We start from the raw sequence: 15,647 nt of genomic DNA on the forward strand, positions 1-15,647 counted from the left end.
GGTTTTATTTAGGCTGCTGCGCCATAAATTAAGTCATGCAGGCAGGCGCACCTATCCGGAAATTTAGCCTGTGGTCCTGATATGCGGCGGGTAAGCGGCCTTCTTTGTTCGCTTTGCCATGGGTTTCCCCCAATTGTTGTCATAAGTAAGCATCTACTAAAATGGATTTGATTTATGATTTGTAATGAGGTTTGCGCGGATGTCACGCGTCGACCACCCGCGCTCGGACAGTGAAGAAGTGAGTCACTGCGCTTAATTATTATGGTTACGAACCTAGCACTCGGTACCAAACTACAATTTATGATACAAAATGGCCACCATTAAGTTATTTAAAACGTTAAGTATGGTCCTTGGTAGTTGCTTATCGTTCCGGGTAGGCCTACATTAGATTACCGATAATAATCCGACATGAGGTCAAATTACATGCCCCCCATGGGTGTCCGCAACGCCGCCTCTCCGATGCGTTTTGTTGCGGTCACATCACTTGCTACATTCGTCCGATGTGTAGGAAGTTGTGCTATTAATTGATTTATTTATATTTTCTATAATAATATGAAGGCCTACAGTGGGTTATTAATGTATGCGACATACAAATCTATACCGCTTTTGATCATGATTCATGAGCCGTGTTTGTTCGACAATGATCGGGTCAATACGCATTTCAGCATTGTATGCCTAATTATTATTTTGCGATGTGTAGTAGTAGCTGCTGCTTTGTTAAACAATATTCTGTAGGCATTAAATTATATAACCCATTTTTGAATCACCCACCCACACATAAAAAAACAGGAAATGATGTGCTACCCCATCCCAAAACGCATGTGCGCTCTACGCGGACTCGAGTTGTGGGCCACAGCCTACTACATGAATTAGTATAGGCCTAATTATGTTAGTTGAATAATATTGTTTTTCTCAAAACAAGTATCATGGACGTTCGCGCTAAAGAACCAGAATTTTGTTACAGTCCAGCGGAGTGAGCTGTCGTGTTGCGGTATCGGAAAAATAACAATACAGTACATGGTCCATTGTTCTATCTGTTTATGGTGCTTATTGTGAAGAGTTGAGAGAGACATAACATAAAACTACCATAAATTTGCAGCGGATAATCATCAAATCATTAAGAAAATAACTATAATCTGAAAGCATTATAAACATTATTTAATTTGTAATTTGATATGATTTAAGACAATTAAATATTGGGGGAGAAGTAGCTGGCCTACAAAAATTTAAGCCAAAACTGAAACCATTGTAAGAACAAAAGGCCAGCGCGCATGCGTAGGTATCCTTTCGTTCTGAGTTTTTACATGTGAATGAATAGAGCGAGGTGTACGTGTGAGGAGTTGTGACGCGACAAAGTTATACATACATATTCAGACGGCCATAATTGTAATATATTGTTAAATTTGGAACTGAAATTTCTATAGATGTCTGAAATTAAGTATCAAGATGATATCCTCGAAACGATTGATGCTCTCCGTCGCCGCAAGGCGCGGCCAGGCATTGAGCGAATATACCACATGCTACAACGAAAAAATGGCGTAACGTTAGAAGAAGTAGAGAGTGCGCTTGAACACCTTGTTGAAGCCGAAATTGTTATTAAGGTTGAATATAAAGGTAGTACAAGCTATCGCAATGCTGCAAAGTGGCGTAAAAGTCATGTAAGTGGTAATGTTTTGAATTCTACAGACGTAACAAGAACTTTAATTGCTGCTATAAAGTCAATTGGGGAAGAAAAAGAAGGAGCGACACCAGACGGTGCTTCGTTCCCCGACATTGAAAAGTTCCTAAACGCAAAAAGCCCGCAAAGTAAACTGACCAAACGTCGGCTGACTGATGCTCTCACAAGGGAAGTGGATATTGGACGAGTTGCTTTACACGATAATAAATACAGATTAGTTGCTAGAAATATTACTGAAGCTGGTTCATTTAGGCCACAGAAACCAGCCAAACGCAAGGTAAGCGAATTCATGATATTGAATACAAATGATGACGATTATGAAGAGTTCATTCATTGATTGAGACGGCGATAGACTTTTGTGGTTGACCTTGTGGTCAAAACCCAAAATGACCTACCTATTTCAATGTTCTGTATAACAAATATACTTAATTGTTTTATATACCAAGCGCTACCATACTGTACTTTTTTGTTTTTAAGAACGGTACCAGACCAAAAAATGTTGGTTAAATGTTTATTTAAATTCTAGGCCTATATTCATTTAGGAATCTTCCAAATATAGGCTTAATATAGATAGTACTCATATTACAAATGTGTTTGGATACACCCTATTTAAAGATATCTGGTAGGTATATTAAACAGCTAAATATGTTTAACTTAATTGTAGTTGTGTAAAAGTTTTAACCATTTTCTATTTTATATTAAAAGCGAATCAAGAAAACTCATGGACCGGATTTTCATCATGAACCAATTGGTCGAATGGGCGACCCTAGATGCGATTACTGCACTCTGACGGCAAGATGTAATAGATACGGACTGAAAGAAGATTTGTTGATATGTAAAGATTGCAATGCCAAAGGTATATAGCCATGGTCTCTCCCTCAACACTGTAAATGCTAATCTGGCATCAGTTGGTCTTTTTAGAAGGTTTTGTCTAATTCTTGGTTGTAAATACTTTTTTTTAGCTCATTAATTACACAACTGTTTATCGAAGATATTGTGTGTTTATTCATTCCGTTAAGTGTTGTTTTTCCATTGAGTATATTTTGTTAATAAAGTTAAGTTGGTACTCAACGAACAAGCTTGCGTTATTTAACATTTAAATACCATTTGGATAAGAAATAGATTTTCTGTTTTGCACAAAGGCTTCCCCAATCAAATACACTAAATCTATATTATTATATACATTATGATTTTGTCTATAACTTTGTTCCATCTACACAGTTCACAACGCCATCTTTGTACCCTTTTTATTTAAAAACTAATTCTATCCAGCACCTTCAATTTGTTTTTTGTGTTTGTTGAGAGCAAGGTTGCGTTAAATTGACAGAAAAATTATTGCCTAAAACTCTGTCTACACTATCAAACTTTATGTGACAAATGTGATGTGCCCATATATGGACATGATGATGTCATATCACTACCATATTTGGGCTTATCACTACCATATTTGGGTACATCACACTTTTTTGTCAAACTCGTTTGAAAGTGTAGACAGAGCTTTACAAAAACTAAAAAGCCAGGAAACGTAGTAGCGAGTCAGTGAAGGTGACTCAACTATAGTGGGGTGCCTTAAGGGAAAAAATGGTCAAAAACGTTACACGGATGACAAAGTTTTCAAATTTTGCACATATGTTCACTTGGACATACAGATTAAAAAAATCACTGTAGCCAAGAAAAAAAATGTATTTTATGACCATATTTGGAGTATTTTCAAAATGGCCGCCAAAACAAAATGATGGTCCATATCTTAGTAACCGGTAGGAGTACAGAGTTCATTTTAGTGTTAAATTGCTTAGAACACATATGTTTCTATTCACTCTAATACAACATTTTATTAGAAAATGGCCGGAATCATCATTTCCGGAATTGTGACCTTTGACCCTAGTATGGTCATATCTCGATAACTACTGACAGTAGAAACATGAGGTTGGTCTTAAAATATTCACAATATACATGTTAGTATTTGGTCTAACGAACTATTTTTCCCAAAAGTGACTGGAAATCATAATATTGACCTTTGACCCGATAACCTCAAATTTCGTTACCGAATGCGCATAAAATCAAAATATTGGGCTTAAATTGTCAAAAATGTATATTTTTGTATTAATTAAGGTAATGACTGAATTTGTCAATTGACCAGAAGTAATGATATTAACTTTTGACTTAAATTTTGTTTTATATCACTACAACTAACTTCAGTGTTATAGAGAAGCAGTGCCTTTTCGACATAATCTATTTTTTAACATTCCAAAGACCAGTTAAAATAAATCACAATATTTGTTATAATAGTTTCTATTTGAGAATAATAAATACTAATAATAACAATGATTTCATTATTTAAGGTCCATAGAACCCCTTTTATATACAATCAATTACTATAGTATTACCTAGACAAAGATTTCCCTCCAAAATGAGTATTCATAAAATCCGGCATTCTGATTGGCTAAAAGTTTATGAAGTCAAACGTGTTGACAGGTGGATAATTGCCAAGTGGTAAGTATTTTTATGCTTATAAAGCAGTTGTTGATTTCAAACAAGTGTTTTTATTAAATATATATATTGATTTACCACTTTAAAGCATTAGGTTACCATTAATTTACTTTCTTGTTTCTTTTAAGCATTTAAATTGATTATCAATTAGGCTAGGCTAACACAGGCTCGTTGCTAGGCATACCTCCACGGCGAAAACGACTGTGGCAATGCAAAGCGGATGCCTCTCATAGGCCTAGCAAATGCTTAGTTACAGGGAGTCCCAAGTGTAGTTTTGTGAAAAATTATATTGCAATTACACATCATTATTAAATTTAACTTTAAATAATTTTAATAATTACAATTTTTTTTAAATAATTTTAAATAATTGATGTAGGCTATAGGTTTAGGACCCATAGGTACAGGAATTGCTTCTTACACATATTTTGGTTAAAACATGAATGATAGAAAATGAATAAAAGAAAAACATTCATAATTATTTTTTAACTATCAGGATTGTTATTTGTTTAAGTTTACTCTATATATTTCACAGAATTTATGTTCGAGACACTAGCCCTATGACTAGACTAGGTGTAAGTAAACACTTACAATGGACTGGTCAAGATGCATTATATGCCAGTCTGTTACATCGGAAAGTTTAAGGTGTCCACAAAAACGAGGAAACATTAATGCTAGATGTGTGTACGAAGCGTTTTTAAACAATGTAGACGGCTTTAAGCAACTACAAGCTTCACCACTTTCATTAGAATATGGAGACCATGGTACACCAGAGGCTTTTATTAAAAACGGTGCCTCGTGGCATCATTCTTGCCATTTGAAGTTCAACAACACTAAGCTGGAAAGGTTAAGAAAACATCAAGTAAAAGAAAACATAGATACGAAAGAGCGGTCTTCAAAAAGACAGAAAGTTGCAAGTCCTAGCAGAAATAACTGTATTTTCTGCAAAAAAGATACATTTCAAAAGCTTCATGAATACTCAAAGGTGTCACTGACAAAAATACTTCGAAGAATGGCGACAGAAATGAATGATTTTGATCTTCTTGCTACTATTTCGAATGGTGATTTAGTAGCTATTGCAGCAAAATACCACATGGATTGTTTGACGCAATTTAGAAATCGATATAGAAAACATCAAAGCAATACTTTGTCTTTTTCTAAAACAGAAAGAGATCGTGTGAAAGGCAGAGTGTTTGCAGAATTGGTTTCTTATGTAGAGGGATTAGTAGAAGAGGGAACATTGTTATTTCAATTATCACATTTACATTCTTGGTTTGAAGATCGTCTTCATCAATTTGGAGAGAATATATCATTTAATAAAACGCGCTTGAAAGAAATCCTTCTACAACATTTCGAAACCATGGGCCTACATGAGCATTTTGATGGATACAAATGTGTTTTAATTTTTGAAGAGGCCATATATCAAATGTGGAAAGATGTGCATCGTCGACAGTATGAAGAAGAAGCGCTGTTGTTTGCAAAGGTTGCAAAAATCTGCAGAGAAGATATTTTTCAAATGACGGATGGTTTTCAGTTCAAAGGGGCATTTCCTCCTCGTTGCCAAGAGATGGTATCACCAAGTTTAAAAATGCTGATAGCTATGATTTTATATGGGCCAAACACGAAGGAGAACGTTGACAATTCACAGACATGCCTTACAATATCCCAATTGATTTCTTATAACTCCAAGAAGAAGGTAAGAGAAGAAACTGGTAGGCCTACTGAGCGTCATAACCTAAACCGAGAACCACCTCTACCAATTTACATTGGGATGCTTATTCACACCAATACCAGAAGTAAGCTACTCATAGATCAACTTGCACAGTTAGGTATAAGCATCAACTACAAACGAATCCTTCAACTTGAGGAATCTCTAACTTACTCGATGTGTAAGCAGTTCAAGACTGATGATATTGTGTGTCCGTCTAATCTTCGGAAAGGTTTGGCAGTAATTGGAGCATTAGACAATTTAGACTATAATCCTTCTTCTACCACAGCACAAGGATCATTTCATGGGACTGGAATTAGCATAGTCCAACAGCCATCAGCTGATAACCTAGGAATACGCAGAGAGGCAGCAACTTTACAGTTTGAGAATGCGATGATGGTAAAGCCTGAACTACCAGAAACGTATTCTGTAGTACCAGCTGCTTCCTTCAATATTTTAACGACGTCTGTGCCGAATAGTAACCCAATTGCGTTTGAAGGAAACCTACATATGGCTCAAGAGAGGGAAGGAGAGTGGATGAGGCATGCCATGGATCTTCTGAAGTTGGAAACGCTTACAAAAGGACAACCTATTTCTTGGGCAGCTTATCACGCCTCTCTTCAATCGTATTCGTATAATCCACGTGCAATTAGCTCTTTATTGCCACTTTTTCAGGAAAAAGCAGATTCTATAGCGATGATAAAACATGGTATGAACATCTTACAATCAACAACAGAATTTTTGAACCCTGGTCAGATCCCGGTAATGGCATGTGATTGTCCTATTTTTGCAAAATCCAAATACATTCAATGGAAATGGCCAGACATCTATGGAGAGGACAAATATGTTATCCTTTTTGGAGGCCTTCATCTAGAAAAGGGATTATGGAATGCTCTTGGCGATTTTTTAGCCTGCTCTGGATGGACTAATGCTCTTACTGAAGCTGGTATTGGTACTTCAGGGGTAGTTGACTCCTTTTTGACATGTTCCCATATTACTCGTACTCGTCATGCCCACCAAGTAACATCTCTTGTACTACATAAGCTACAGCGTGAGGCTTACGAGAAAAGTGAAATGTTCAGTAACGAGAATACAAGCTTCGAAGGATGGCGACTCGACATGATTGATAAAAGTCCTACTTTTCAATTTTGGGACATTGTCCTAAATTCCGAAGTCCTCATACTTATTTTTATCCGAGCGCATCGTGAAAGAAACTTCCCACTTTTTGTAGAAGCCCTTGAAGCACTTATCTACCTGTTTTTCGCATTTGACCATCAGAATTACAGTCGTTGGGTAAGTGTTCACATCCGTGACATGAAAGCACTACCATCTGCTATCAAGGAAGATATCTACAAAAATTGGGTTGTTAACAAGAATAACAACAGATTCTCCTGTATCCCCAGAGATCAGGCACATGAGCAGGATAATGCAAAGGTTAAGGGTAAAGGAGGAGCTGTGGGCCTTACTGAAAATCCTACTGCATTCAAAAGATGGATGATTAGTGGACCAGAACAGGCACGGCTTTTAACAGAGTTTGAAGAGGGTTACACGCGACCAGAAGATCCTGAAGTAAATTTCAATCACCATGAAGAGGGCCTTTCAACGCAGCTAACCTTTCAAAAACAAAGCAAGAGTTTGATTGAAGTAATCAGAGGATTTGGAAATCCGTTTCAAGATGACTGTCCAGAGCTGCTGATTTTGAACACCAGATATTGTGCAGAAGAGTCGGTTATTACCACCGTTCGAACGGTAGAGAAAATAGGAAAATCACGTTACAATACGTTTAAGAAAGAAGTACTTGAAGACAAAAGCAAGTCAATCCACGATTCCATAAAGAAAAATTCACTGGCACTACTGAAATCAAGAAAGACTAAATGCAAACAGAAAAATAATAAGTTAAGTGCTGCTCGCGATGAGATTAGTCTGTTTGCTCGATTATACATTGCAAACCAGCGAAGAGACGGCGACCTTGCTGTTTTTTTCTCACATGAGAACCAATTTTATCCACCTGCTCTCTCAGACGATGGTAAGCTTCGCTTTGGGACAAAGTCAGAGTTACTGAAATGTCTTAACTGTGACGGTCAACCAGAACCACCAAACCGCTTTGATGCAAAAATATTTGACGGAGGAACTCTTATACACACTTTGCCCACTGCGCCTACCTTTCTTGAATTTGGCCAGCAAGTATTTTTAGGTTTTATTAAGCGTGAATTATTGACAACCAGCCGCATAGATGTTGTGTGGGATAGATATATTTCATCAAGCATTAAAGAATCTACTAGAGAGAAGAGAGGTAAAGGTGTACGCTTAAAAGTAGAACCAAAAACCAAGACACCTGTCAAGTGGAAAGACTTCCTTCTTAATTCCAAAAACAAAGAGGAACTATTCCTATATTTGTCTGAGTTAGTTGAACAACAATCATTTACAGACAACAAGAATGTGTACATAACAAAGGGTACATCAGTCATATCTAAAGGAAACAACATGAGTAACTCAACACAAGAAGAAGCAGATACCAGGATTGTAATTCATTTGGTGCACTCGTTGGAGCATGGTGCAAGACAAATCATGGTGCGAACTGTGGATACTGACATTATCATCATTCTAATTGGTCAATTTTTCAATCTTTGCCATCGATTTCCTGAACTGAAACTGTGGGTTGCATTCGGCACTGGTAATCACTTCTGTTACTATAACATCAACAACATGTGTAGACATCTAGGTGAAAGCATGGCATGCGCCCTTCCACTTTTCCATGCTTTTTCAGGTTGTGACACTACATCCTCATTTTTCGGTAAGAGTAAGAAGAGTGCTTGGAAAGCATGGAAATCATTTCCAGAGGCAACAGAGGCATTTCTTTCCATGTACAGACATCCTTTTCAACAAGTTGACTGTCTTTCTCTCAACTTCAAACATATTGAGCGGCTCACTATTCTTCTATACAACAAAAGCAGCATATCATTATCAGTAAATGAAGCCCGTCGAAATATGTTTTCACAGAAGAACAAGGATATTGCTCATGTTCCACCCACCCAGGTAATTAAAATTGAATGGTTGGAATACAATTAAACTTATACTTAGTGCATACTTTTTTTTATTCAACTAAACAGCATTGTTTGTACATTATATTACATTTATATTGTAGGATGCATTACTTCAACATGTGAAAAGAGCCATATATCAAGGAGGTATATGGACCACTTGTCAGAATGCTGAACCAACTATTCCTACTCCAGAAGATTGGGGTTGGACATTAGAAGACACACATTGGAAGCCAGTTTGGATGACTAAACCAGAAGCAGCCAAGGCCTGCAATGAACTTATCAAATGTGGCTGCAAATCTGACCGTGGTTGTGTGACTTGCAAATGTGCCAAATCCAACCTCCCTTGTACAGAACTGTGCAGCTGCAAATGTCCCAGATAATATTACTCGTAATTGAATACAGACGATCCGTGTCAGAATTTATTATTTCTAAGACATAGTTAATACTTATTATTATTATTTATTTTATTTTTTAATAACTGAGGTTTGAAATATAAAATGAAGAAGTGTAAACTGTAAATATAATACACTGCAAAACAGTTATATTAATTTATTGAAGCTTACAACTTGCAGAAAATAATCTGGAAATGTAATCACGCATAGTAAAATGTAACATTCCTCTACACATAACCAGGTAGGCCATATCTCTAGATACAACAATCTGAATCATTCTAAACAAACATATCATATGAAAAAGTAATTGTTTAAATTTGTTGAGAAAACAATGTATTGCGTGAAAAATAAGTGTTTGACGATTTACTGCCAATGTTGTAGTGATATAAAACAAAATTTAAGTCAAAAGTTAATATCATTACTTCTGGTCAATTGACAAATTCAGTCATTACCTTAATTAATACAAAAATATACATTTTTGACAATTTAAGCCCAATATTTTGATTTTATGCGCATTCGGTAACGAAATTTGAGGTTATCGGGTCAAAGGTCAATATTATGATTTCCAGTCACTTTTGGGAAAAATAGTTCGTTAGACCAAATACTAACATGTATATTGTGAATATTTTAAGACCAACCTCATGTTTCTACTGTCAGTAGTTATCGAGATATGACCATACTAGGGTCAAAGGTCACAATTCCGGAAATGATGATTCCGGCCATTTTCTAATAAAATGTTGTATTAGAGTGAATAGAAACATATGTGTTCTAAGCAATTTAACACTAAAATGAACTCTGTACCCCTACCGGTTACTAAGATATGGACCATCATTTTGTTTTGGCGGCCATTTTGAAAATACTCCAAATATGGTCATAAAATACTTTTTTTTTCTTGGCTACAGTGATTTTTTTAATCTGTATGTCCAAGTGAACATATGTGCAAAATTTGAAAACTTTGTCATCCGTGTAACGTTTTTGACCCTAAGGCACCCCACTACTAGTGCGCAATCTGACAAAACTAAATTTATTTGTTTATAGCACTGTATACAGTAGGGGAACAATGTCATAAAATGAAATTCAATTTATTGGAAACCCTTCAAAACCTCCCCCCTCTTTTATCCACCCAAAAATGCTTTTTAGATTTAGTAAATAGTATACAAATAATGAATGCTTATGAGTTGGATGGTAATATTATTTCATGAGTTGAAAAAATGACTTCTCTGTTTTTTATCAAATGAAATATCCTCTCATCATCATTATTTGTTTTATAACACACACACTACTTTTATTCAATTTATCCATCGTAAATCATTTACGAATGCTATGTCGAGAAGCTAGGCCATTCCAAAAGGCATTGCTCCAACTTTCGACGTGGAGTAGAATAGTTATAGATAGCGCACACAAGTTCATTTCAGTCAACAACGTCGCATGGCAAAAATTCTCAAAATGTTTACAGAAATCTGAACATGCATTAGAGCCGTTCAGTATCACCATTAGATACCACTTTTCCATGAGGGTGAATTCAAAATGACATGTGATGCATAATTAACCAATCAAATTGCAAGAACACAATCAGGTGTGTTATTATAATACTGTATTTTGTGAAGGGCACCGTTTCATATATTATTATTACCAACATACTGTATGATGTCAAAGAGTCTTGCCATCATTAGTGGAGAGGTTCATCTTGATTCCTTGATCCACCAATAATTAGTTGTTGCAACAGACTATACAAATTGGGAAAAAAAATGTATAAAATTTATATTTTGTTGTTTTTCAGCGCATCCGTCATGCATGAATTATTCAACAGAGTTAGCAGAGCGATCACGACGATCACCATGGCAATGCATTGACTGCAAAACGTGTACAATGTGTGATGACGCTGGTAACGCAGTATGTGCTGATTTTCACTCTCAACTTATTTGTGATAAAAAAGCCTTGTTTGTAATTTACGTCAGTGGGGGTTGTAATGTATGCAATGTCACTACCCAATACTGTAGCTAAAGGGGTGGGTTGTGGTTTAGATTTGTACCAGATCTAAGGGGAAGAGAGATAAGATGAAATTATCTGGATCTGAAGCACTGCACACACTAGCTAGCTATACAGTGTAGTGAGTTTTAGTAGTACCCTTTGACAGTCAAGAAAAAATAATAAAAGGTGTTGCCCGGACGTTTGAGATATATAATCTTAAAGGATTGTGTTATTTAATTGTAAAATTACTAACATTTCTGATGTTTCTTCTTAGGACACTCTGTTATTCTGTGATGCTTGTGATAAGGGTTATCATATGGTGTGTCATAGCCCACCAGTTCTGAAGAAGCCCCTTGGTAAGCATTGTTTAAATTCATTTAGATAGTGCTATGCCTTGATTAGCTATATTATTAGTTATTGCTATTGGATTACATGCAGATAATTTCGTATGCAAGAAGATTTCTCATACACAAAAAAATAGTACAGAGTATTGCACGCCATGTGACTCACAATCGTCCAATCAGATGATAGGAATTGATTTAGGTGTTATATAAATTGCCTTAGTTATACATATTAGATACTAACAACTTTTTTATATTTTCAAAGCATTAATGCTTGGTTCCCACTAGAGACGCAACACAAGGACGTAACGCAACGTAAGTTAGTTGACCAATCACAAGCGATAAATTATTCAAACTGTCGCTTGTCATTGGTCAACACGCTTGTGTTGATGTCCTTGTGTTACGTCCTAGTGGGAACCACGCTTTACATTGTATATACTTTTAGTTCAGGATTTTACCATTCTCTTTTAGGTAAATGGGTTTGTGAAGTTTGCATCCAAGACGATGATCTGATTCTTGACAGAGATTCCAGCAGTAGTGAAAGGATGGATGATGATCTTCATTCTACAGGTAAGTCATGTGACCATGTTAAATATTTAGCTGTTTAATATACCTACCAGATATCTTTAAATAGGGTGTATTCGAACACATTTGTAATATGAGTACTATATATATTGGGCCTATATTTGTGATGTGATAAGGACATGATGTCATATCACTGCCATATTTGAGCATATCACTACCATATTTGGGCACATCGCACTTTTTTTGTCAAACTAGTTTGATAGTGTAGACAGAGCTTAATCGAAAAGCAACAAAACTCATGATAAAAAAAACTAACAAAGAGTCTACTGGAGGTCTGTCCATTGTGTGATTACCAGCAATTTATAAAATCCGTTTAATAAAATAAAATTTTGTTTCATAGATGAATATTTTTATTGTAAATTATTTGTTTTTTTTACACAGACATGGATTCTGTTGCAACCTCACCAGAACCAATGCTTACTGATGACTCCATGAATCATATGCAAGATGAAAGGTAACTCATGCATGTCGTATTCAATTGCATGCACGTCCAATGTGTGTGTTTATATTAAAGTCACAGATTCTTTTGATTGAATAATTTATGTCTCACTATATAATTCAATTCAATTCAACATTTATTTTCCACCAAAATCAACAAATTAACAGGGACGACATAGAGACTCCAAATAAGTTTTGAGGTCCAAAAAGGTCCCAAATTCATTTTTCCATTAAAAACACATTCCGAATACCAGACTTCCCGGAAAACCAGACATAATAGGCCAACCCAAGTGGGTCTGGTATTGGGGAGAGTTGACTGTATAATGTATTTACTATAGACTGTTTATGTCTGAAATATAAGAATTCCAAAAATTACATTCTTTTTGTAGTACACCAAAAAAGAATGTTGATGCCATATGTGCTTCCATAGAGACAGGTGTTGAGCTTCCACTAGTTGAGATTCACCCAGAAGAGTGGGATATCAACCAAGTTGTCAACTACTTCCATGAAAATGGCTTCATTGACCAAGCTCCTGCCTTTCAGGAACAGGTTTGTAGAAATTACCCTGTTGTTACATTGTCAAACAGTGGCCTACAGAGGAACAAAAAAAGTAGCTCAATGCTCAAGCTCTGTCTACACTATCAAACTAGTTTGACAAAAAATGTGTGATGTGCCCAAATATGGCAGTGATATACCCAAAAATGGTAGTGATAGTGTCATCATGTCCATATTATATATATTTTATTATTTATTATATTTTTTTGTCACATGAAGTTTGATGTGTAGACAGAGCTTTAGGTTTCCTTTTCAGAAGCATTATACAATAATAGGGAGATTTTGATTTGCTACCATTTACAATTTGCTGTAATTTGTCTTTTCCTGGACCAATGATATTAAAGGAATCAAGTGAGGACAATGTGCACAATGAATTAATGACATCATTAGAAAATTGATAGAAATTGCTGGAATAGTACTGTAGTTTGTTTTGTGGTTGTATGTTAGGTTTGAAAACATTAACTGTTTTTTCTTCTTCTCAGGAGATAGATGGAAAATCACTTTTGTTGTTGAAACGTAGTGATGTGCTGACTGGTCTTGCTTTGAAACTAGGCCCAGCTTTAAAAATCTATCAACACATTGCCAAGTTACAAACGGAACCAAATCTACCAGGACAGTAGATGAAACACCAAAGGAAAAGAAAAAAAAATGTTGTTTTATTTAATTTTGTTCAATGCTGTAATGGTACATAGTGAAATGACAGTGAAAATGAAGTGCATAACGAACATGATGTTTAATGGTATATAGGTACATGTCTAATGGTATGTGTCTAATGGTATGTGTTTAACGGTACGTGTTTAACGGTACACGTATAACGGTACATGGTAAACGGTACATGTTTAACGGTACATGGTAAACGGTACATGTTTAACGGTACATGTTTAACGGTACATGTTTAACGGTACATGTTTAACGGTACATGTTTAACGGTACATGGCTAGCTGTACATGGCTAGCTGTATGTACTTAATGGATGATTGTTAGTTAATGATTATGCAATTCTGAATATTATTTGTTTCTGCAACAAATGTTATCTATTGATTTTGATTTAAATTATTTTCCTCATGAAAATAAGCAGATTAATTAATAAATTTATTATTCTTAAATAGTTTATTTGAAACTAAAAAATTGAATGAAATGGCAATGAATAAATTCTATTAATTATGATTTGAAACACTAACAGTACAATTAAAAACGATAGAATCTCTGGAATGTTCGGCACCAATAAAGCAAGAGTATTCAAGCTGTTTAATACTATAATGTTCTATTAGTTGTAGGAAATATTTAAGTTGCTATAGTATAAAATATTTTTATTTTAGAAAATTGTCATACTATGCAAAATTGTGAAGTGAAGAATTCTTTTATAATATCAATTATGTCAAAAAAAAAATTGTATATTATGTTATCGTTTCCATAGGAAGAAATGTCTTGTAAATGTACACGCTGCGGTGTTGTAATAGCCGTCATGGTTGAAGTCAGATTTCAAACATTGTTGTAAACAAAAGCAGGCTAAAAAACCGGTTTAAAATGTTTTCATTCAGCGATCTTGATGGCGTTTTTGTGTGTTTTTCTCGTTTACTGTTTTGTTCAATGTAATGCCGCCAAAGGCCTATATGCAATGTATATAGTATCTTAAGTTTCACAGTAACGCCTTTAATTTAAAATGTGTCAAATGCTGTTTTGGAAAATGCATTCATATTTATGTTTTCCAAAGTTGAACTGATCTTTTGTATTATATTATTTAAAGTAAGACTCTAATTGGTTTGGTTAATTTGTTCAATACTAGAATGAGATAAAAATAAAATTCATGACCATAAATTCAATGATTCAATTATGGCTGTTTCAAACAATATTTTTCATAATCTGTATGATTATGAACATTTTTTTTCTTTGAAACCTTTCATAATCATAAATATAAAATATATTTAATTTAATAATATTTTCATATTCAATTCACTATTTTCATTAATTATTATTTGTAGTACTGTAGTACCTTGTTGATAAACTATTTCTGATCAGTACCCTATAGAGGGCAGTATTCATAATATGTATAGTAGTGCAGAATACAATTTTGTCTGAGACAACTTTTGTTAAGAATTTACAATAGTTTCAAACTAATATGTGTGGTGCACACAGGTAGCAATATTTGACTGAAGCCTACAAGAAGCAAACCCTATGTTCCACTAACGTGATGCTGCACTTTATTTCACTCAATATTATCTCAATTAAATTAAATTTTGTTTATTGATTAAAATACGGATAGCAATTAATATTATGTTGCGATTTTTGTACATATTATAAAGTAGTTTTGTTAAGTAAGATTGAGTGTAAGATATTAAAACATGGATGCAATTTGATTTGGTTAAATAAAAGCAAGACAAAGCAATGTAAATATTTAAAATGTTTGTTTTAATTTTATTTTTGTTTAATAACAAAACAGACAATTTGC

General features: G+C 34.9%; 2 protein-coding genes and 1 long non-coding RNA gene across 3 annotated transcripts; 2 read left to right on the forward strand and 1 right to left on the reverse strand.

Moving 5' to 3' along the window:
- The first annotated feature begins 1,286 nt into the window (after nucleotides 1-1,286).
- Nucleotides 1,287-15,590, forward strand: LOC144844945 (histone acetyltransferase KAT6B-like). The gene is made up of 8 exons (XM_078702060.1): nucleotides 1,287-1,955; nucleotides 2,384-2,534; nucleotides 11,090-11,202; nucleotides 11,555-11,636; nucleotides 12,093-12,191; nucleotides 12,588-12,660; nucleotides 13,034-13,193; nucleotides 13,682-15,590. The coding sequence occupies exons 1-8, from the start codon at nucleotides 1,425-1,427 to the stop codon at nucleotides 13,817-13,819; spliced, it is 1,347 nt and encodes a 448-aa protein (XP_078558186.1). The 5' UTR covers nucleotides 1,287-1,424; the 3' UTR covers nucleotides 13,820-15,590.
- On the reverse strand, nucleotides 3,907-10,295 carry LOC144844984 (uncharacterized). The gene is made up of 2 exons (XR_013612484.1): nucleotides 9,908-10,295; nucleotides 3,907-4,403 (listed from the first exon to the last, which is right to left on the reverse strand). It is a non-coding gene; the product is annotated as an uncharacterized LOC144844984 (long non-coding RNA).
- On the forward strand, nucleotides 5,856-9,544 carry LOC144844983 (uncharacterized). Its single transcript, XM_078702100.1, has 2 exons — nucleotides 5,856-8,909; nucleotides 9,019-9,544. Exons 1-2 carry the CDS (start codon nucleotides 5,937-5,939, stop codon nucleotides 9,295-9,297), a joined length of 3,252 nt encoding a protein of 1,083 aa, XP_078558226.1. The 5' UTR covers nucleotides 5,856-5,936; the 3' UTR covers nucleotides 9,298-9,544.
- Nucleotides 15,591-15,647: the final 57 nt, after the last annotated feature.

Source organism: Antedon bifida, chromosome 6 (genome assembly GCF_963402885.1).
Source record: "Antedon bifida chromosome 6, ecAntBifi1.1, whole genome shotgun sequence".
Classification (NCBI taxonomy): domain Eukaryota; kingdom Metazoa; phylum Echinodermata; class Crinoidea; order Comatulida; family Antedonidae; genus Antedon; species Antedon bifida.